Source organism: Anticarsia gemmatalis, chromosome 18, assembly GCF_050436995.1.
Source record: "Anticarsia gemmatalis isolate Benzon Research Colony breed Stoneville strain chromosome 18, ilAntGemm2 primary, whole genome shotgun sequence".
In the NCBI taxonomy this organism is placed as follows: Eukaryota; Metazoa; Arthropoda; class Insecta; order Lepidoptera; family Erebidae; genus Anticarsia; species Anticarsia gemmatalis.
Window position 1 is genome coordinate 1,524,397 of NC_134762.1, and position 20,136 is coordinate 1,544,532.

General features: G+C 34.7%; 3 protein-coding genes across 3 annotated transcripts; all 3 read right to left on the bottom strand.

The window, feature by feature from the left end:
• Positions 1–272: 272 nt before the first annotated feature.
• Positions 273–6,354, bottom strand: LOC142980663 (carboxypeptidase B-like). The gene is made up of 6 exons (XM_076126173.1): positions 6,328–6,354; positions 4,762–4,925; positions 3,456–3,665; positions 1,914–2,019; positions 1,224–1,535; positions 273–919 (listed from the first exon to the last, which is right to left on the bottom strand). The coding sequence occupies exons 2-6, from the start codon at positions 4,824–4,826 to the stop codon at positions 326–328; spliced, it is 1,287 nt and encodes a 428-aa protein (XP_075982288.1). The 5' UTR covers positions 4,827–4,925; positions 6,328–6,354; the 3' UTR covers positions 273–325.
• Positions 6,355–7,297: 943 nt separating this feature from the next.
• On the bottom strand, positions 7,298–13,218 carry LOC142980669 (carboxypeptidase B-like). The gene is made up of 5 exons (XM_076126180.1): positions 13,138–13,218; positions 11,836–12,045; positions 9,985–10,087; positions 8,239–8,550; positions 7,298–8,004 (listed from the first exon to the last, which is right to left on the bottom strand). The coding sequence occupies exons 1-5, from the start codon at positions 13,200–13,202 to the stop codon at positions 7,417–7,419; spliced, it is 1,278 nt and encodes a 425-aa protein (XP_075982295.1). The 5' UTR covers positions 13,203–13,218; the 3' UTR covers positions 7,298–7,416.
• A 3,725-nt stretch (positions 13,219–16,943) lies between these two features.
• Positions 16,944–19,934, bottom strand: LOC142980519 (carboxypeptidase B-like). The gene is made up of 5 exons (XM_076125952.1): positions 19,821–19,934; positions 19,197–19,406; positions 18,687–18,792; positions 18,074–18,385; positions 16,944–17,580 (listed from the first exon to the last, which is right to left on the bottom strand). The coding sequence occupies exons 1-5, from the start codon at positions 19,883–19,885 to the stop codon at positions 16,993–16,995; spliced, it is 1,281 nt and encodes a 426-aa protein (XP_075982067.1). The 5' UTR covers positions 19,886–19,934; the 3' UTR covers positions 16,944–16,992.
• Positions 19,935–20,136: the final 202 nt, after the last annotated feature.

The following is a 20,136-nucleotide window of genomic DNA, read 5'->3' on the forward strand; positions in this document are numbered from 1 at the left end:
CAGTAATTGTGAAGGTCAGATTTACTGTCTTATAAAAAGGTCGGATTGTCACCAAATCCTATGAGTTAGATGAGTCATCGGTGCTTTTATAAAGTGAGTGTAAAAGTTCTACTAATATAATATATTCTGCCAAATAAGAGTCAAAAATAATGAAAATTCATTCGTATATTTGTATACACGACCTTGACTTAATGATTTTCATATAATAAAAATCGTATTCGTGTAAACTTTGCAGTTGTAATTTGGCAATAAAACAATTCATATAAACAACATTTTATTAAAATCTTCGAAAATTATAAATAATATCCATATCTGTCATATTTATTTACCTAAATAAATCACCAGCCCTCCTAGCTCCAACAGCAATACCTTGCCAAGTTTCATCACAGACCTGCTCAATATACCTCGGGTTCAGATGGAAACCATCAAAGCCACCTCCAAGACCCGGTAACTCATAAGTAAAGGAAAGAGGGATTCCGATATAATGAGCGTAGTCTTCAGCAGACCCTGCGATTCCATAACCAAGAACCAGCAAAGAATTACCTACAACGTACCTTGGGAAATGGCTCAAGGAAGCTTCGTAGATTTTATCAGCCATTGCAATACCGACTGTGTGAAGAGCTAGAGCATTGTTGGAGAGGGTACCATCATGACCCCATGGGTATAAGATCATGCTGCCGTAACTGTGCATAGTTAGGTACATTGCTATGCGAGCGAGGTGTTCGTGTAATAAATCGCTGACTGCTTTAGTTTCCACTTCGGAGAAGGCCTTGTTTCCTGGGTAGATGTCTGAGCAAGGGTTCGTGCTGGTGCCTACGGTGCTCCAGTAGAAGTCGTAGTTGCGGTTGCCGTCGACTCCAGGGCAGACGGTGCTGAGAGAGTGCGTGTTTGTTGAACGGGTCTTGCGCCAGAAACGTTGCTGTAATGTAATATAGTAGATAAGTAAATGTGGCTAGTGAATTTTGTTTTAAATTTCATCCATCAATGTTATGTCAATATTTGCCTTTGTGACTACTGATAATGAAATCACGGATTCGATTCTCGAGGCGAATAAAGTGCTATTGGTCTTTTTTGATTTATATTATATTTTTTTTAATAGTATCCAAAAATTTACTAAAGTGCCGAAAAATTATAATTAGTAAAACGTGGATGCATTTTATGCACCTCAGCCTAGATCTTCGTAAACAAAAAGGCGTGATAATATATATGTTTGTATGACTTACGCTGGTGAAGGTGAAGACATAACCATCAGGATTGACAACAGGCATAAGGATCCAGTCAAACCTCTCCAGAAGATCAGGTTCCGTAACATCTTCGACCAGCTTCTTAATAGCATAGGTCACAGAGGGGGGGGAGATCCATTCCCTGGAGTGAATTCCTCCGTCAATGAAGATAATGGGTTTGCTGATATCTTCGAAGTTGGTGGTGGAAACCTTCACGTATTTGATGGGACGACCTTCGAATGATTCGCCAGCGCTTTTGACGGTAGCGACGTCGGGGTAGTTGGCACCGATATAGTCCAAGTACGCGTAGATCTACAATCAAGAGTGTTTCTATTTCAAATTGGTTGGTAGGTAAATGAAATTTTATCTTCAAATACCTCAGCAAACGCTTGCTGATTTTATTGCTTTTAACAAAAAGTTAAGGTAATCTACTACCTTTTGGAATGTAACTTAAACTAAGCCATACGCCAAATGATTTATGACCTATTATATTATTCTTGCAGTAACAATAAGCTAGAAAAATAATGTTTTTTTTAGTTGTTATTGAAAGGTGTACAATACCTATCTAACTCTTATTTTGGTCTATCTATGGATATCTGTCTAACGTAGCTTAAGCTTCATCATGCATATTTGGACGGTCGCCATAATAAGTACGACAAATGAATATATTTTTAGATTTGAAATACTTACCACGTCAAGTTCTTGGTAGTTGTCATAAGGCATCTGTTTGCCAGCATTTCTGGCGAGGTTGGCCAGTCTCTGGGCAGCGATGTGCTGGTCATCAATGTCCAGTTGACTGAAAATTACAAATATTTCAAATTTATTAGTGACTTTCTACATAATTTAACTAACAACTGCTGCTAATGTTATTTCTAAGTTCATTTTTCTTTCTTTTAGCCTTAGTCTATTTATTTAAGGTTGCTATTTAGATAAAAACTATACAGTTTGATAACTTTTGTTTAACTGCACGTTTGGCGCAGTGGTTTAAGCGGTCACCCGGGACAAATCTTTGTGTGATGAGCACGAGTATTTGTTCTGAGCCTGGAAGTTAATGTTTCTATTTAAGTATGTATTTAGAAGTATATAAGTATGTTTATCGGTTATTTGGTTACCATAGTACAAGCTCTGCTTAGTTTGGAATCAAATAACCGTGTGTGAGTTGTCCAATAATATTTATTTATTTAATATTTATTTATTTATTTATTTATGATAAGAAAGTCCAAGGGAATGTTGTAAAAACTCTACCATATTGAACTGTAGTAATAAACTACCTGTGCAAATCTCATTCATAAACAAGAATAACTTCTATTAAATAGTAAAACAAATTCTATGAAGCAATCAGCGTTTTAGTCATTAAATTTGTTTCTAGTCCGTCTCCTTATCACCGTTTTATCAAGTAGATTATCCTCACTTCCAGTGTGGAAACGATAATCTTCAATTTTATTACACCTTACCTACAATCTACATATTATTTATAATCTATACTTATGAGTTCATTCAACAGTAGCACATTTAAGCCTGCTGTATAATAACCCAATAAATGGTGCGCAAAAACCCTACAAAAATATCTCAGTAAGATATGATAAAACTATGTCGCTATATAATATTGTTGATTTCGGTTTTGTCAGTATGATTTTTGCAAAAGTGAACCTACGCCTTTGCGAGAAGAGACATAATGTTCTTTCTTGATGATAGTTTTGTCACCACTGAAAGTTCAATTGCTTTAAAATTTTATCATAATTAGCTACAAATACCTGCCGTAAATAAATCAAATCGACTACATCCAGCTCCGTATCATTATCTGTATCTAAACAAGACTAGCTTATTTGGATAAACTACTGTTTTACCGCAAATTATTTTATGACTTGATATCACGTACTAGCATTCAGTAGCATTCATGTGATCTTTTTGTGTTTGTGACATGTATTGATTAAGTTTCCAAACCTAGATACTAAATTCCTGATTACCTAAACTATATCTGACTCTCTCTTCAATCAGTGCCACAATACTAAAGATTGTGGTCATGAGATCTTAATAACAGATTACTCTCATTCCATCGATTTCGAAGCAAAATCAGGAATCCTTTTAACAAATTATCCGTTGCCATTAGTTTCAGCCTAAAGTCCTCGCTTAAAGCGACCTCCTCGCCAAAGTCTATTTGAATTTAATCTTTTAGTAGATTGGTTTCCTTTACTCTTCCAGACCATTTGACTTTATTATCTCTTGACTTACGTCTTAACATCATCAGCATGGATCCTGTACTGCAGACCCAAGTTCTTCAGCTCGTTGACAAAGCCAGCTTGATGCGCTGGCTGCACCAGTACCACTCCTTCACGTACATCAGTCACGTGGCTTAGGAAGTCCAGCTCATACTTGGTGGTCAACTCGCCTATGGTCTTCAACTGCTCGCTGGTGGCAGGTCCTACGTAGTAGGATTTCCAGCTGAAACATTTGAACAAGTAGGTTGTAAATAAAAAGTGTATATAAGGGGTCCCCAACCCGCACTTGGCCAGCGTGGTGGACTCAAGGTCTAACACCTCCCACTCGTTTGGGAGGAGACCATGCCCTGCAGTGGGACAGCTTAACGGGTTAAAAATTCACCTCCTTCTGCGTAATTTAGGTGAATTTTATAAGCAGTTGTAGGTATGCTAGCAATAATGTGATAAAAGGTTTTAATGGTAGGTTTCGTATAAAGACTGTCAGTCGTGCTGAAAATCATTTCAGGTGCTTGTGTGCGATCCAAAAAATATGAAAATAGAGCGAAATGATACATCTTTATTTTTTTACGGTTTGTTCCTACCGTAATAAATAGGGCTAATAGCTTGACTATAGTGTAAAGTAATAAAACATTTTTAACGAACTTAACAAATTATTGATAATAAAAACTGCAAAATCATTTAAAAAATAAGCTGGTACTTAACCAGTTTTACACCTGACTAGACTTAATAAAACAATATTGATCAAATTAAAAACTTACCTGACCAATCACAAAACTTCGAAAACAAATATAAAATCTTTCAAAACTTATTTTCAATATTCAACTTTAGAAATCAACCGGTTTCAAATTTTACAAAGTCAATTTACTTTTTAAACTATTTAATTAAGATTGAAAGAAAATAATACCAGACTCGCTAATTTTCTTTATATGGGTTTTTCTCCTCTAGAACTATGAATGATTATGAGATAAAAAACGCCATATGAAAGTACTTTTAGAAGGAGCAATAATCCTTCTAACACATGAACGTTGCATTCACAATAAATTGCCGCATAAACGAAATCAGATTTTAAAATGTAAAAAACCAGTACATTTTCTGATCTAGGTTATTGAAAACTGCGAACAATAGTAAAAAAAGAAACCGAAATTAATTGCAGGTCTTGATCTTAAACAATCACACAAATATCAAAAATATATACGAGTATAGACTAATGGACAATTTCTTACAATATTATCTTCGTAACATCATTTATAATGAATAGAACCAAAAGTAAAATAACCAAGCAACTATAATTAATATTAAATGACAGAAATGTTACTAACCCTGTATAATGCTCATGCTTAGCATAAGCCAAAGCCAAGAGACTGACGAGCAGTAGTATCTTCATCTTGCGAAGAATAAACACAATTGACAGATGTTATATTTTTTATAAGATTACCAAACTGATAAACTAAAGTATCAAGCACTTATCTGTCGGTATCAACGTCTGTTCAGATAAAATTAATGGTTAAAGTATTGGGATTAAATCCCATCAAGAATATCTAATATACATATAAAATTCTCGCGTCACAGTTTTCGTTACCATACTCCTCCGAAAAGGCGACTCTCAAACCTACTCACTGAGTAGGTCTGAGAATTGGCCAACATCTATTTTTCAAACCCCAATTTTTTTATTTAGGTATATGGCATAACAACGTTTGCCGGGTCAGCCAGTTACTAATATAATATACTAGCTGACCCGCGCAACTTCGCTTGCGTCACATAAGAAAGCCATGATTTTTCCCGTTTTTGTTACTTTTTTTACTGTTACTCTGCTCCTATTGGTCATAGCGTGATGATATATGAGCCTATAGCCTTCCTCGATAAATGGGCTATCTAACACAGAAATAATTTTTAAAATCGGACCAGTAGCTCTTGAGATTAGCGCGTTCAAACAAACAAACAAACTCTTAAGCTTTATAATATTAGTATAGATGTGAATGTAGATCTGTCTGTATTTTCTTCGTGCCTAAACGACAAGACCAATTTAGAGAAATTTTTAAAAGCAAAGCAAAGATAGATTGAGATTCGAAAAGGGACATATGATTCTTTATTCCGAAAATCCCACTAAGTAAATAGTTATGTAACTAAAGCCTAGGCGGATGGAGTCACGGTTAAAACATAGTCGATTAATATCGTTGTAATGATAAATATAAATGTTTAACATTATTACTCATTGAAATTATTATTTATCTGTCTGTAATTTCGTTTTATCGTATGGTCTACTTATAGGTGTTACAAAATCAAGCATTTAGTGGATCAATGCAAGAGTTGATTGGCAATGCTGCGATGCCATCTATGTTCTTTAACTAATTGAAAAACAAATTTAGTCAAAATCGACAATTAAATACTATATGATGTTACCATTTTAACAATTCAATTATAACATTCAGTTTTTTTCGCGAACCTCCTCTAATTCGACATTAACGTCATCTAGTTGAAAGCAGTCGAAACTAAATCGAACTATTTATTTTAGTGATAAAAGATGTAGGTTTATTTGTTTTTTTTTTTATACAAACAGTTCATAGCCTTAAGTTATCATGTATCTCAGACGACAAAGATTTGAAAGCCACTACACTGTACATTGATTTCTTCCTTAGATTATAGTCATTAACATGCCACGATAAAGCAGCAATGTATTGAATAGTGACCATCAAATTGACGTACACTAATTGTCAACAGAAAAACGTGATACGCGTACTGAATATACTATTAAGAATAACGAGAACAAATTTGCTAACACATAGTCTCGGTGACCACGACATTTTAATCATTTTGAAAATTAAATAAACACACACACAAATATCCGAAAAAATCAATTACTACTATTTTAAACTTTTAGAAAATACATTTATAAATCTGTATCGAACAAAATGTTGCTTACGTAGAACTATTAGGTGCATAGGCATCTTTTCCAATTATATACTGTATTGAAATATTTATTTTATAGCCTTCTTATCAGTAAGAATTAGTACCTCGTTAAGTTGATTAATTGTACTTGGAACATACTTTTATATCGTTAAAAAATAGTGCAGCTATTTCTTTGATTATACCTTTATCATAATTTTCAAAAGAATGTACTTGAAAAAAAATGGTGACCAAGCGTTTGAGTAATACGCAATATTTTGAGTTTAAATTAGTTCGTGGTAGGCAGTCGCTATTATATCATACATAGATATTTCTTTAATATTACTTTGTCTTTTATTGTGAACTCCAGTATGGACGTACTTCGCGTAAAAGATTTTATTTTATAAATAACTAGCTGACTCGCCAACTTTGTTTGCGTCACATAAGAGAGAATGGGTCAAAATTTTCCCCGTTTTTGTAACATGTTTTATTGGTACTCTGCTCCTATTGGTCGTAGCGTGATGATATATAGCCTATGACTTCCTAACACATTTTTTTTCAAATCGGACCAGTAGTTCCTGAGATTAGCGCGTTCAAACAAACAAACAAACTCTTCAGCTTTGTAATATTAGTACAGATAGATAAATTTAACCTATTAATGTCCAATTGTTGCGTTGAGTTCGAACCGTCGACCATTTCCGTGAGACGTACCAAATTATACCATTCGGTACCATTGACTTATGTGTCTTTAATGTAATTAGTCGTTTTTGCGTGAAAGAGTACCTAACAAAAACCCATTCATCGAAACAAAAGCAAAATATTAATATTAATCTTGAAATAAACTACAGGCAAAATTATCACGATACTAAGTAATTATATTCTGTTTGCGCCTGCATTAACAAACAAGGCAATGAATAACTGAAATAAAACAAATACTTAATTTTATATCATTTGCTTTAGTGAATAAATAAGTTGATGGAACAACAGTAAAATAATTTATTAGATCGCATCATAAATATTCACTTTATTACATAGAGTATTTACAGTCAAAGTCGTTTATTTTAAATAATTAAGTACATACTAATCTTAAACTATTTTCGGAACAAATCGCCGGCTCTTCTCGCACCTACAGCGATACCTTCCCAGGTTTCCTTGCTCACTTGTTCAATGTAAATAGGACTAAGAGTGAAGCCTTGGTTGAGACCAGGCAATTCATAAGTATAAGCTAGAGGGACTCCAATTTGATGAGCGTAATCTTCAGCGGCTCCCGAAGCAGCATAGTTCAAAACAAGAACAGCGTTTCCTACGACATATCTTGGGAATTGGGGAAGAGAATGCTTGAAGATTTCATCAGCCATAGCAACGCCGACGGTGTGGAGACCAAAGGCGTTATTAGATAGAGATCCATCATGACCCCATGGGTACAAGATCATGCTTCCAAAACTGTGCATGGTGAGGTACAAGGCCATTCGGTCGAGGTACTCGTGAAGGACGTCTCGGACAACCCTGGTCTCGATTTCAGAGAAGGGTCGGCTTCCGGCATAGATGTCGGTACAAGGGCTATTGGATGTACCGACGGTGTTCCAGAAGAAATCGTAGTTGCGGTTGCCGTCGACTCCTGGGCACATGGTGCTCAAAGAATGCTGGTCGGTGGATCGCGTCTTTCTCCAGAAACGGTTCTGTAAGTAAATTATAGTTATGTAACTTTTACAAGGATCTAGTAAAAAGTTAAATTTCTAGTGAGAAAACTTACTTACTTATTTCTCGAAATAATTGATAGGTTAATAATATAATTAGATATCAAATCATATTATGAGAATGGGAAGTTAAACTTTGCCTGTTAAAAAAATTAAAATAAATTTAAAACCACTAATGTCCCACACTTTGTATGGCAGATTTTTAAGTTAACTTACGTTGGTATGAGAGAACCGGTAGCCATCAGGGTTGACAACAGGCAAGAGGATCCAGTCAAACCTCTCCAGCAGATCGGGTTCAGTGACATCTTCGACCAGCTTATGGATGGCCCAGGTGACTGGAGGGATGGAGATCCATTCCCTAGCGTGGATACCTCCATCAATGAAGATCACGGGCTTGCTGGTGTCTTGGAAGTTGGTGGTGGAAATCTTCACGTATTTGATGGTACGACCTTCGAAGGACTTTGCGGGTTCGACGACTGTGGCCACGTTGGGGTATGTACGGCCGATGTAGTCGATGTAGTTCTCAATCTGTAAAATTTAATTTGGGGTGTTATTTTGATTGCAGGCCATATTTAGATTCGGAAGGATGTAGGAGTATAAAGCAATACTTGTGTTTTTGAAATTGCTATATTTTTACCGGATCCAGCGCAATTTTGCTGAGGTTTTATCTGGGTTAATCTATAACTATAATGTCGGCTTGCCAGTTACTCTGACAATTCTAAACCGTTAAACAACATTTTCTTAAAACGTTGCATTGATTTACTCAAAATCATGAGGTTTAAACTGAGTTTCACTACTTCTGGATAATTTTAAATTATAACGAAAGTTTCAGTTATCTGTCATCTAACAGGAACTTATCAGACAGCGAAACGGCTGGCCAAAAATGTAAACTTAAGAATTAATTTAACATACATAAACTTGAGTCCGTTTCCATAACTTGTGTATGTTTCATATAAATGTTGCATCATGTTGATCAGTTGACTGGTTACCATTGTACAAGCTCTGCTTAAGTTGGAATCAGGTGACCGTGTGTGAGTTGTCCAAAAAAAAATATTTATTTATTATCTATTTATCAAAATTTGAAATTATTTGGAAATAAGTTTTACATTTCTATTTAAATGTGGCACGTGACGATAAGTTATCTGTGTTGTAAAAAATGTTTTTTTGGAAGGATTAAATGATAAAATTTATCGATTCGTGACTGATTGCGAAGATATAGTAAAATAATACCTCATTATTACAAATTAATATAGATATTGTATATTACTATCAGATATGAACAATCAATTAATATTTATAAGAAATAATTATCACGACGATGACATTTAGATACGAAAATCCCTACGTAATTAATTATGACGTTTGTTATTACGAAGAGTTGACCCACTGATAACACAGTGCTCAAATTACGAGAGAACAAAGTAGAAAACGATACATATTATTTTTTACTGCTGGTATATCAGACGCAATAGAAAATACATTGTTTCTCTAACTGTTAATTCTGTACTGTAAATTCTAATTTATTTACGGTCATCTGATTGGAAAATAGAATGTCTAAAACTGACATTCCTACTGATAAATATATTTCTGAATACATGAGCAATATACCTAGATACAGACAAACTCAGTATATTTCCAATCCACACAATTTCCATTTTAACAAGTCTTCTGGCATCACACAAGTGGAGAAAGACAGAGATTTATAAAACTACAGAAAGACGGACAGACAAGACTGCCTGAGTGGCGCAGTGGTTTAGGTTTCCACGCCGATACCACTGCAACGTGAGGTCGAGGGTTCGATTCCCACACGGAGCAATTATTTGTGCGATCCACAAATAATTGTTTCGGATCTGGTTGTGCTTAGTGTCCGTTGTTTGTATGTTTGTAAAAGTCCCCGCGACACAAGAGAAATTCTTAGTGCGGGAGATGACTTAAAAAAACATCGAAGAATGAAATACATACCGCTTCGATAGTTTGGTAGCTGTTGTAAGGCAGGCTGCGGCCATTACGTGCAGTGACGTTGTTTCTGTGAGCTTCAATCACTGCATCTTCGTAGTCAAGTTGCCTGAAAATATTAACATTTTTATTGTTTTAATATTTTTTAGAGTCTTCTTCTTCTTGTCGTATGGTTAGAGTGGTCAACCTAGTGTCAAAGTTTTTCAAGCCGCCCGAAGGCCTTTGACGTGGCTTAACGACTGTTATCTTAATTGACAACAACCGGGACCGACTTTTTACGTGCCCTCCGAAGCACGGAGACGCCCTGTTCAAATACCACTATGCGGTCACCCATCTATGGAATGACCGCGCCAAGGTTTGCTTAACCCACAGATCGTTTACCGACCGGTGAGCGCAACTAGCTACGATACGATACGATAAGCAAGCAAGAGTATCGCATGGTATATTATTTGTTCAAAATCAGGATGACTGATGTAAACGAAAAGAAGCTTATATGTAGATAAAAATGATTTGATAATATAATTATATAGGTAGCATTTCAGCTATTAGACGTATGTGTTCTACATCATTTCCTAAAACTGATTTTGAAAAAGATACACATATTTTTTTAAGAAGTTAACGTAACTTGAACCTTTTGGGGGAATAGTGACTAGTTAATTTTGTAGAGAGAGAGAAAAGTATCCATCAAAAATAATAATAAGGGTCTTTATACAGAAAAATGCGTAACTAAAGTTAAACAGATTAAAAATACAGGAAAAACGTCATACGAAGTACTTAATCTGAACAAGAAAGATAAAGACAGACTTTCTGGTGAAATATAATGTCCGATTATATCAAAATTGCTTTAAACCAATGAAGAAACAGTAGCAGTAGCATAGTCGTTAAAAGTAGTCAGAAGCTTAAAAGACGGACAACCTGTCTTATATAAGAGTATCGTGGCCCCAGGTAACTTGGTTGTGAAGGTTCGATAGGCTCCAATGAAAAATACTGGTATCGAGCTTCATCTAGCAGACTGCAAGCCGACTCCGAGATAATTGGAAGAAAGACTAGGCTGATACAGTAGAAGATATTAAATAACAGTTGAAGTATAATAAAGAAGCTATAACGTTGAATCATCGCAAGGATTTTAAGGAAGATTAAAATAAAGACAAGTTATTAAGATAAAGATGTTCAGTTATCTGTGTATCTTTTTGGTACGTGTCGTTAATACGATTAACTAATTAGGAAATATAATCCGTGCGCATTGCGCTAACGATAATATTATCTTGGAAAATCAATTCATTTTGGGTATTTTACCTAATATTTTTTCATATCCTTAATAGCAAGACTGATGTGTAGGAAAAATATTGTTTTGAAATTGAATTTGCAAAAGTAAATCTGTTCTCATCTATAATAGAGATTCTCGAAACATTGTTGATAGAATTTCTAGCAGAATAATATTACTAAAATATACCTCAATCAAATATTAATGATTTACCTATAGAGAAAAAGTGCACTAGTAACAAACCTAGGATGAAAACTCAAAGATACTATGTTGAATCATAATCATCAGGCTAGCCTTTCTTCCAACTATGTTTGAGTCGGCTTACAGTCTTACCAGATGCAGCTGAATACCAGTAATTTACACGGCGCGACTACCTATCCGACCTCCACAACCCAGTTATAAGTAACCTGGGAATAACAAGGCACCCCTCGTTAAGACTGGTTGTCAGACTTTAAAGTTATGTTTGATCATCAAATAACACAAAAAAATGCCATACACTTACATGCGATAACAAACGATTCCAAATTAATTAACACCAGCAACAACAACAACACGAAAAAACTTTCCTAAAACTATATTACAAAAGTCCTTACCTTTTAACATCATCGAAGTGAATCCTATGAGAAATGCCAACAGCATCGAGTTCCCTGATGAAATCGTCCTGATGTTCAGGCTTTACGAGAACTACTCCTTCGCGCTCCATCGCGGGACGTCCAAGGACATCCAGTTCATACTTCTGTTCAAGAACTTGCAGAGTCTCGAAGTGGCTCTTCGTTGAAGGTCCGACGAAGTAGGACTTCCATCTGTGGGTTAAGTGGTGTTGTTAGTCCAAATTAACCAGGCATGATTGTGGTAATTCCCATGTTATATTAATTGTTTTGCTAGTTTATTTATCAACAAACAAATATGGGGTAGGACTTTATATTTTTCTATTTTAGTACGAAACCAACAAATTTCCTTGTAGCAGCAGCGTAGTAAAGATTAAATATCTAATAAAAAATGTTCAGAAATTCACTTAGCAACCCAATTCGTGAAAAGCAGGAGGATTGAATTTGGATATTCTCAAATTTTTAAGTTTTGGCTACATGAGTTGAATCAAAGTTTGTTCTAATGAACTTTTTTGTAGCATTTTTAAGGTTTCGACTCTTTTGGCGAACTCTCAAATAATTCTATTTTTTTAAGTTTTAGTTAGCATCCATACCAGTAAAAAATTAATAAATATTAATTTGTGAGTGCCAAATTTCAGTACTCACTTGCTCTCTATATTTGTCGTTGGGGGCTAATCTTTTATTGATTTGCGTATATTAACTATTACGTACAATTAATCTATGATTAAAAAACAATCGGACCTACGTAATTATAAGATTTTAAAGCACGTCAATTATTGTTATCTTAATGTTCTAGCGGATATTGTGTCCGGACTTAGAATGTATCTAAAATTTATTTGGTACTTGTTAAAAATAGTATCGTATATATATAATAATAGTAAAGATATTGTAACTTTATATTATTACTTACGCACTATGTATTAGTTAATTACATAATACTTGTACAATTTAAGCAAAACCGTCATAATTCTATTGATATTATCAAGTAATATATTAAGCGAATATTTTGCAATAATTTTCTTTTCATTCAAATAATAATAATATAAACTATACACAATTTTTAAGACCTTGATTTTTTAATATCATTACGTATTGTATTAAATTATTATAGAAAAAGTAAATTTAAAAGTTTGTTGGGATAAATGTATTCATTTAAGTGTAGGTATTTGATTTATTTACTTAATAAAATATAGCACTGCGTTTTTATTATATTGCTAATACTTAAAAAAAATAACAAAACGGTGAAAAATAATAGCAATCCATTTATTAATATCAAAAAACACTCACCCAATATATTCTTCATGCTTCGCATGCGCGAACGCAGCCACCAACAAAATGGCCAACAACTTCATGTTTGATAACTATTGAATACTTCCAAGTCATTTTCTACTATTTATACTGATTTCGATTTGCCAGATTTGAGCTCTGATAGCTGTATTATAGATAAGCTCATAAAAGTTTTCCTGCGACGCCAGTGTAACCTGCGCTGAAACGTGAAGCATTTGAATGTAAAATACGTGTTCGCGGTAATTCCCGTATTGTATCTATATATTAAAAAGTGAAACAAAAACTTTGAACCCCTTTTTACAAAAAACGTGCGGACGCAGACATATTATATTTGGCACACTTACAGTGTTTATGTGTAGGAGGAGTACAGTCCGCTAATATTTTTATAATAATAATTATAAAGTACATTAATTCAATAAATAAAACATTACACATACTACCATGCATTTGACATTTGTGTTTATACATAGAGCACTGTAGCTCGATACTCTACTACTATCGACTACCGACCACCAAACTGTCATCGAGAAATTTTGTATGAAAATCTGATCAGCGCCTCTGACGGGTGTCGTATGAAACATTTTGGCAGTACATTCTAAATGTCAAATTTCGATAGCTAGCCGGTTGTCGGTAGTCTATAGTGGTAGAGAATCGAGGTACTGACATAAACACCGTTTTTTACTGAATGTCATAAATGCTTATATTAAATAACTTAAGTATAATTTAAATTCATTACAGTGGAATTTCGATTGCTGGGTGACCACTAGTTATAATGAACATGCAACGCGAAAGTTTAAAAGTAATGAAACCCATGAAGTTTGGTACTGTAGTTTGACATCTTAGTAGATACATAGTAGTAACTTTTATGTAAATTATAATTAATAATTCCGTGGATTTCCCAAATTAAATAGCTTTAGAAGGCCACAGTCACTTTAAACCACATAATTATGCTCTAAATTCTACGTTTTGTATTTCTGCTCCAGCCTTGCGTGCTGCATCAAGTTGTCGGATCACATCAATATGTTCTTAGGGGCCAGAAGTAATAATATAACTCAAAAAAACGACTTTACAAAATAAATAAAAAAATACCTAGTGTAACTTCGTTAAGAAACGCACTCAAGCTCTAAGAAGACACTTTTGATTCAGGATTAACAGGTAAACACTTGATTCTATTAACCAAAGACTAACCCTCTTATTCATAAACACACTATAAACCTATTTTAGTTAAAAAGCTACTATAATATGTTTTCTCTTTTTCATTTCGCTAAGGAGTGAGAGAAACAAATTTCATATTTTCATATATTTTTATGAATTAGAGAGTGAAGCTTCAGCCTTTGGTTAATTAAATCATCGAAACACATATAAGTAGGTGCATTTTCAACTTATTATGAAAAAATATAAAACCCAGAAACGTGTCTAAATAATTTTGATAGTTTTCCGTAGCTGAAAATATGAATTAATGAGGTAAAAAGATTTCTCCTAAATAACTTCTTTGATAAGATCCCAATCTCAAATTGATGATGCTTAACCGGCTCATTGGGTTTTTTGGCTTGCGAATCTTGCGATAAACTTAATATTATCTGACAAACGTAAAGAAAATACCTACATTAGATTCATTCAGCATAGGTACAATTTTAATCACTTCGAAGAAAAATATATACTTATAGTATTCGTATCTCTCGTCACGGACACATTTAAAAATATACAAATAGGTTTTAAACTCTCGCGACTTGCATACGGGTTTAAGATTCGATTGAAAATTAAAGGTTAGGATACGCTTTTTGTACCTCAATTCTCTATCACTATCGACTACTGACAATCGGCTAGCTATCGAAATTTTGACATTTAGCATGTACTGCCAAAAAAGTTTCTGCTCCGCCCGTCAGAGGCGCTGATCAGATTTTCATACAAAATTTCTCGATTACAGGTCGGTTGTCGGTAGTCGATAGTAATAGAGAATTGAGCTATTGTACACCCGACGTATCGATCAAATTGCATCGACTGTGGTCACGGGCTGACTGACGTGACGTATAAGACCCGTAGCATTATAATACTGTGTGTACAAATAACTGTTTCAATAAATTCAATCCATACAAGAAACAACTTTTTGGTTTCTATAAAATTATAGATTACTTCTTCATAGAGTCTTTTTTTTAACCTATTAAGTTCCTATTGGGATTAACCTATTAGGTTAGTCCTCAACCCGCACTTGGCCAGCGTAGTGGACACGCTGGCCAAGTGCGGGTTGGGGACTTTGCATGCCCTAGAATCTATTTGAGGAAAATAATTACGTGCGTTTGAGATTTTCTAATTCCTATTAAAATATTTTCGGTCGCAGCCTGAAGTTTGGCTGCTTACCAGGTATATAGCATTAGGTTCACTCCAGCAAACGAGAGACTAACAAACACAATACAAAAATGTGAGTATTTCATACAACTCTTCATACACCTTCAAGTAGGGCAAGAGAAGTACTTCTTATCGTTTGGTTAGTGGTCAACCTAGTGTCCAAGTTGTTCGAGCCGCCTGATAGGCCTTTAACATGGCTTAACAACTGTTGGCACACAACAACCGGGGCCAACTTTTTACGTGCCCTCCAAAGCACGGAGACGCCGTTCTCCCATACCATTATACGGTCACCCATCTATAGAATTACCGCGCCAATAGTTGCTTGACCCAAAGATCGTTTACAGGCCGGTATGCGCAACTGGCTATGGGCGCCGCAAGAGGAGTACTATTTAAGAAGAGTATAAATGTAGATATAGAAAAAAATATCGATTTATTTTTTATTTTAGATCCAGTAGTTTATAATAATATGGCACTGTTAGAAGACATTATACCTGCATTTAATAATGGAAATATTATGTTTTATACGTTAACATAATTCAACATAAAATTGTAAACGTTTCAACACAATTATATAAAACATAATTGTTATTAATTATTCAAGTTGAATACGATTCAGAGACCCTGTATTTACAAACAATGCCTACGGAATATTTTTATTTTATTTTCTGAATAGATAACGAGGTCTTGTTGTACCAACTACAATACCTTCCCAAGTTTTTTTACATACAGTTTTTATATAGATAGGATGTAAATGGAAAAGACCGAAATCCAGGCAATAGGTATAGGATAGCGATATTCCGATAGAATGAGCGTAATCTATTGAGGTTCCTTAATAATTATATTGCCTATGTACATCTATTACTATATTTTATTTGTACACCCTTTCTCAATTCGCTTTTCTTCCTCTTTTAAACACCTTCACAATTATCTCTGCATCACCCCAAGATAGACTGGGAGAAAATGCCCCTTGGCATTAAGTCAGACTTTATGCAGCTCTGGATAATAAGTTTATATAAATAAAAAAATAAATAACACATATTTGTAAGATAAGGAATACTTGTGTTTTTACTAATAAGCGTTTGCCTTAATTATTCTTACAGGCGTGATGCTACAAATAATATAATAAATAAATATCTTGCAATGCAGAATCATTCAAAAGGAATTGGATATTGTTTAATTTTTTTTTCTATATACACTTCTTGCAAAAATATGGCACTAAGCAGTCTTAATGCTATGGGCATTCTCTCTGGGCAAGCCATGACATTATTATAAAGAAAGAAGTGAAAAAATTGTTAGTTATATATTTTATTTTATTGCAGACCAAACCTTATGGCACTTTTACAAGACATCATTCATGTAATCTTTAAACAATTGCTAAAGAAATATATTTCCACGATAAAATATAAAACTATAAACGTTTTAATACAATTATTTTACTCATAATTGAATTTATTAATACAATAATTCAGGACCCTGTATTTACCATAAATAAAACCTTGTATTTACAATTTACTTTCTGAATAGATCACGGGCTCTTGTTGCACCAACAACAATACCTTCCCATGTCTCTTTACACACAGCTTCAATATAAATAGGATCTAAATGGAAAAGACCGAAAACTCCAGGTAATTCATAAGTATAGGATAGCGGTATTCCAATAGAATGAGCGTAATCTTCAGATGCTCCAGCAGCCCTATAGTTTAAAGTCAAAGCTGAATTACCAACAATGTAACGAGGGAACCCAGGTGGCGTATGCTCGAAGATTTTGTCAGCCATAGCAACACCGACCGTGTGAAGTCCAAGAGCATTATGAGAGAGAGTCCCATCGTGACCCCAGGGATACAGAATAGCACTGCCAAAACTATGCATAGTCAGATATAAAGGAATCCGGTCCAGATACTCATGAAGGACGTCTCTGACTACCCTTGTTTCTATTTCAGAGAATGCTCTGGATCCAGCGTAGAGGTCACTGCAAGGCGAAGGCCAGGTTCCGACGGTGTTCCAGAAGAAGTCGTAGTTGCGGTTGCCGTCGACTCCGGGACAACGGACGCTGTCAGGATGCTGGTCGGTGGAGCGAGTCATTCTCCAGAAACGAACCTGAATAGAAGATTATCTTGGTAAGAAACATGTACTTAATAAAAAACCAGTTATAAGAAGACTGGTTGATTAGGGCTTGCATTAAGGTTTGAGGAGCTCATAGCAAGTTGCGCTCACCGGTCGGTTAACTATCAGTGGGTTAAGCAACCCTTGGCGCGGTCAATCTATAGATGGCTGACCGCTTAGTGGTATTTGAACTGAGCCTCTCCGTGCTTCGGAAGGTACGTAAATAGTAGGTTCTGGTTGTTGTCAATTAAGATAACAGTCGTTAAGCCATGTCCAAGGCCTTTCGGGTGGGTTGAACAACTTTGACATCAGGTTGACCAGTAACCATACGTCCCTTTACAAAAATAATATCTAGGTTTTTCATCATAGCATATTGCACACATTACATCACCCATCCTCGAGTAATTTAGTTTTAGCCGTCACAACATAACAAGGACTTAGCTATTATTTCTAGTTAAATAAGTAGTAGTACTTATTGCAAACTTACCCTGGTGCGCGAAAATTCATATCCATCAGGGTTGACTACAGGAATGAGAATCCAATCAAACTCCTCAAGCATGTCTCTATCAGTGACATCTTCTACTAATTTATGAATGGCCCACGTCACAACTGGAATAGATATCCATTCTCTTGAATGTATACCTCCATCAATCACGATGACAGGTTTCGAAGTATCCTGGAAGTTAGTGGTGGAGATCTTCATGTACTTCAGTGGACGGCCTTCGAAAGACTTTGCGGGTTCAACGACCTTTGCAATTTCAGGGTACTGCTTTCCGATGTAGTCCATGTATTCGTAGATCTGTAATGTTTTATACAAAAATGTGTTTATTTCAAACTTGAAGATACAACATTAATCGAAGCGGAGGTTCTAGAAAAGTGATTATCTGGTAACTAATATAAATATCATAGGTCTTTTGACCCATGAACGAGCGTCTACTAATTCTACCTGACTTCACCTTAGTTGTCTGCAAAAGATTAACGGCCAGACCAATAATACTAATGAACACAAACAAAATGTATTTTGAATGTTGCTGCTCTAATACTGATAAATACAAAACCACCACCACATACAGTAATGTTTTACAAATAGTTAAACCTACCGTGTCAAGATCTTGGTAATCATCATAAGGCAAGCTTTTACCGTTTCTTCTCGCTGTGGAATTTCTCTTGTGGTTCTCATGAATTTTATCTTCATAGTCAAGTTGTCTGAAAAATTAATTCATCGAGTTAGTTGAATTTGAAAGTGAACAATTTCATCTTTGTTATACATATTTCTAAATTCACATTTTGCTACGCCTTAGAGCCGTGGACTTGTGAAACTGTGATTTTAATTAATACTTTTTACAAACATAACATAAGACTTCTAGTAGACCCGTACCCAAGCATTCGGGAATAACTTGTAAATCATCATTCTTACAAACTCGTCTATCTCCCGGTTTCTGTGGTATATTTAGCGGTAGTTTATCTATTTTGTCTTATAAAAAACGCTATTGAATAGATAAACTACCGCTAAATGTAATCAGAAACTACATATATCATTATTTCTATTGTCAATTGTACTCCAATAAGCATTGTCCATATTAAGTAAATAGCCATACAAAGTTACCTACTCTTTGATATTATCACAATGGACTCTATAACCAATGCCTAGGTTGTCGAGCTCATTGATAAAGTTTTCTTGATGTTCAGGCTGAACAAGCACCACACCTTCACGTCCTACCATCGGCCGCATGAGGAAGTCCAGAGCATATTTTTGTTCACCAAGACTTAAGGCTTCAAAGTGACTGTTGGTCGTTGGCTCGACGTAGTAGGTTTTCCATCTGAAATATTACAGAGTATATTTAGTAAATTGAAATGATTTCGTGAAAACTCCTAAAGTGGTATGCAAAAATGTGTGGCGATTCAAAAAAAAGTGTAAGAAATTTTTATATTGGTTTTCATAGTAATCTAATTGTCAAATTATTTAAATCAAAATGTTCCAATCGTCAAACAAAGCCTTTAAATTGTAGACCCTTTTAAATTAAAGTAAAAAAGAATATTACCAGTCCAGTACGACAAAATTTGACAACCCCCTTTATACACTAATATACATATACATAAATTTTAAATTAGTACTTCAATGTAAATGTATAAAGGGGGATGTATATATAACAATAACAATATATTAAATTTGAAGGACACCAATTTACAATAGTATAATTAATCTAAGTTCATAATAAATACACCTGACCTACCCATTATAAATCTCATGTTTGGCATGCGCAAGCGCACACAGCAGCAGCAGCGACCACAGTTTCATTGCGTTTGATATCAACTGAGCCGACTGCTAGGTATAAAACATTATTTATATTGTAGGTAATATAACATTATGAAATCTTGGGTTTTTTATTAATTAACGTTTATCTAGATGTTCGTATATCATCGTGAATTTGTACGCGAGGATAAATGTGTCTAGCTTTTGATAAATCTTAACAAATATTTTGATAAATAATTATCTTTGGGTTTTTTCGTGTTTATCTTATTGGAAAAGCAAATGAAAGCGCCGGAACT

Excerpts from the sequence above, each read along its gene's own strand:
- LOC142980663 (XM_076126173.1), bottom strand. The coding sequence starts at position 4,826 with ATGAAGATACTACTGCTCGTCAGTCTCTTGGCTTTGGCTTATGCTAAG. Across the intron at positions 2,020-3,455 it reads CATGCTGATGATGTTAAGAC|TCAACTGGACATTGATGACC; the intron begins GTAAGTCAAGAG and ends TGTAATTTTCAG. Across the intron at positions 1,536-1,913 it reads ACTACCAAGAACTTGACGTG|ATCTACGCGTACTTGGACTA; the intron begins GTAAGTATTTCA and ends TCTTGATTGTAG.
- LOC142980669 (XM_076126180.1), bottom strand. The coding sequence starts at position 13,202 with ATGAAGTTGTTGGCCATTTTGTTGGTGGCTGCGTTCGCGCATGCGAAG. Across the intron at positions 12,046-13,137 it reads AAGCATGAAGAATATATTGG|ATGGAAGTCCTACTTCGTCG; the intron begins GTGAGTGTTTTT and ends CTTAACCCACAG. Across the intron at positions 8,005-8,238 it reads ACCGGTTCTCTCATACCAAC|AACCGTTTCTGGAGAAAGAC; the intron begins GTAAGTTAACTT and ends ATTTACTTACAG.
- LOC142980519 (XM_076125952.1), bottom strand. The coding sequence starts at position 19,885 with ATGAAACTGTGGTCGCTGCTGCTGCTGTGTGCGCTTGCGCATGCCAAA. Across the intron at positions 18,793-19,196 it reads CATTGTGATAATATCAAAGA|ACAACTTGACTATGAAGATA; the intron begins GTAGGTAACTTT and ends TTAATTTTTCAG. Across the intron at positions 17,581-18,073 it reads ATGAATTTTCGCGCACCAGG|GTTCGTTTCTGGAGAATGAC; the intron begins GTAAGTTTGCAA and ends TCTTCTATTCAG.